Source organism: Pterocles gutturalis, unplaced genomic scaffold (assembly GCF_000699245.1).
Source record: "Pterocles gutturalis isolate BGI_N339 unplaced genomic scaffold, ASM69924v1 scaffold28387, whole genome shotgun sequence".
Lineage (NCBI taxonomy): Eukaryota > Metazoa > Chordata > Aves > Pterocliformes > Pteroclidae > Pterocles > Pterocles gutturalis.
The window spans coordinates 16017-18151 of record NW_010113694.1 but is presented as its reverse complement, the minus strand read 5'-3'; the positions used below and the strand labels follow the sequence as shown (position 1 = coordinate 18151).

The following is a 2135-nucleotide window of genomic DNA, read 5'->3' as shown; positions in this document are numbered from 1 at the left end:
CAGGACTCAGGACCAGCAGGCATCTGCCGCTCGCCCCAGGGGCTCCCCCTTACACAGCTCTCCCCCGCCAAACAAAGCCCACCCCGGGAAAAAGGCCAGGCAGCCGGGCGATGCACAAGACCGGCTGAACAAGGCTTTGCCAAGGAAGGGGCACACTTACTCTGAGTCTGGCGACAGCTCCGAAATGCTGTGGGACGTGGCAGAGCGAGGCGTCGAGGGGCACACTGCGGAGGGCGTCGAGGTCTGCACGGCAGAGGGGGTGGCGGTGGTCTGGGGGCCCGAAGGCGTGCTGGAAGATTGCACCGGGGACAGGACGGAGGAGTTAAAAGAAGCAAGGATGGAAGAAAGGATATCTAACTGTTCGGTGGAAGGATGTCGGCTGGGAACGGCCTCCAGGTTCTCTCTAGAAGGCTGTCTCCTCGACAGCGGCTCTAGGCTTTCCCTAGACAGCTGCCTCCTAGAGAGACTTCCCAGGTTGTCCTGCGAGGGATGCCTGCTAGGCACTGTGTCCAGAGGCTCTCTGGAATTAGATCTTCTGGAGAGAAAGTCCAGCTGCTCCCTTGAAGTTTGTCTAGCCGATGCTAGCTGGTCCCTTGAAGGCTGTCTTCTAGAAAGCAAATTCAACTGTTCTCGAGAAGGATCTCGACTTGGCAACATGTCTATTCGGTCTCTGGACACTTGCCTACTCGGCAACGTGTTGAGCCACTCTCTAGAGACCTCTCTTACTGGCCCACAGTCTAGCTGCTCTCTCGACCCCAATCTGCAGGGTACAGTGTCAAGGGGGTCTCTGGAGCCCTGCCTCCGGGGCAGCGTGCTCCCACGATCTCTCTGACTGGGCCTAGCAGCAAGCAGATCCACGTTTTCCCTCGACCCGTGTCTGCTCGGGATGCTTTCCAGGTGTTCCGTAGACCCGTGCCTGCTGGGGATGGTGTCCAGCCCCTCCCTGGACCCCTGACGGCTGGGCACAACCTCCAGGCACTCTCCTGAGTTGTGTCTGCTCAGCTGCTCCCGCGACATCTGTCTCCTCATCAGCAGGTCCAGCTGCTCCCGCGACGAGTACCGGCTGGCTGGCTGCGACAGACTGCCCGCCCCGGAGTAGATCCTGCCGTAGGAGGCAGCGGGGACAGCCCTGTGACCCAGCGTGGAGGTCTTGTACCACGTCAGCTCGTTGGTCATCCTGCCGACGGACGGCAAGCCTTGGAGCGTTGGGGGGTACTGGAGGCGGTTCTTCAAAATCCCTGCACCGGACAGAAAAGAGAAGTCACATCTTTGTGGAGCAGTGAAGAGCATGAAAGCCGGGGGAGATGAGCCATACGTCCTCAAAGACAGGACAAGAGGGATCTGATGCTGAGCCTTCAGGACCACGTCAACCTGCGACAGGCCAGCCTGCCTCCGCCTGCCCGCCCCAGGCTGTTACCTTTTCTTTGCCGTTGGGTCTGGGTGAGGGAATTCTCATCCCCGCTGGTCAAGGCCAGGTCCGGCTGGTTATTGTTGGCCGCATCCTTGTTGATGTCGAACCCCAGCTTCCTCTCGGAGCCCCACTTCTGCAGGGAGCAGGGGTGAACCTCGCACTCACCCAGAGCCGGCCAGTACGACGTGAGGTCGTTGCCGTCCACGTCTGATGAGGGACACAGCAAAAGGGCCCGGGGGAAGAGGGAGAGAACACTTCTGTGAGGGGCAAACAAAGCCATGGCAAGGTGCAGCCTGGCTCCCCGGGGACCTGAGCTCACCCCATCCATCCCCTGCCAGAGCCGCGGGACTTGCCTTTGGGAGCGGTGTTGGTGGGGTTGGTGAGGAGGCGTTCGCTGTGTGCCGCCCGCTTGAACTGGCGCTGGAAGCGGCCCCGCAGGCGCACATTCTCCTCGCTCTCGGAGGACGGGATGGAGAGGCTGCGCTCTTCATCCAGAGACAGGTCGCTGTCCGAGTCCGAGTCCTGGTCTGCAGGGACACAGCATGTCGGGGAGGCATTTGCAATGAAGGTGAATGAGGGTTTTCAGCCCAAACGGGGAAGGACAGACTCATGCCTGCGAGCATCTGCCACTGAAATTACTGAGTCTCTGAATCATAGAGACGGGGGGGACTCGGGGGTCTCTGCTCTGACCCCTTCCCAGGGCAGGGGCAGGCAGGCTCTGGCT

General features: G+C 60.7%; 1 protein-coding gene across 1 annotated transcript in view; it reads right to left on the bottom strand.

Annotated features, from left to right (window-relative positions):
- The window catches only part of LOC104462604 (cadherin EGF LAG seven-pass G-type receptor 3-like), a gene marked incomplete at its 5' end in the record, with an annotated part of 18321 nt that overhangs the window by 555 nt on the left and 15631 nt on the right, over positions 1-2135 (bottom strand). The window contains 4 exons of the mRNA XM_010074602.1: positions 161-838; positions 917-1238; positions 1418-1618; positions 1765-1938. Of these exons, the coding sequence (XP_010072904.1) occupies positions 161-838; positions 917-1238; positions 1418-1618; positions 1765-1938 (1375 nt within the window). The remainder of the gene's footprint in view (positions 1-160; positions 839-916; positions 1239-1417; positions 1619-1764; positions 1939-2135) is intronic.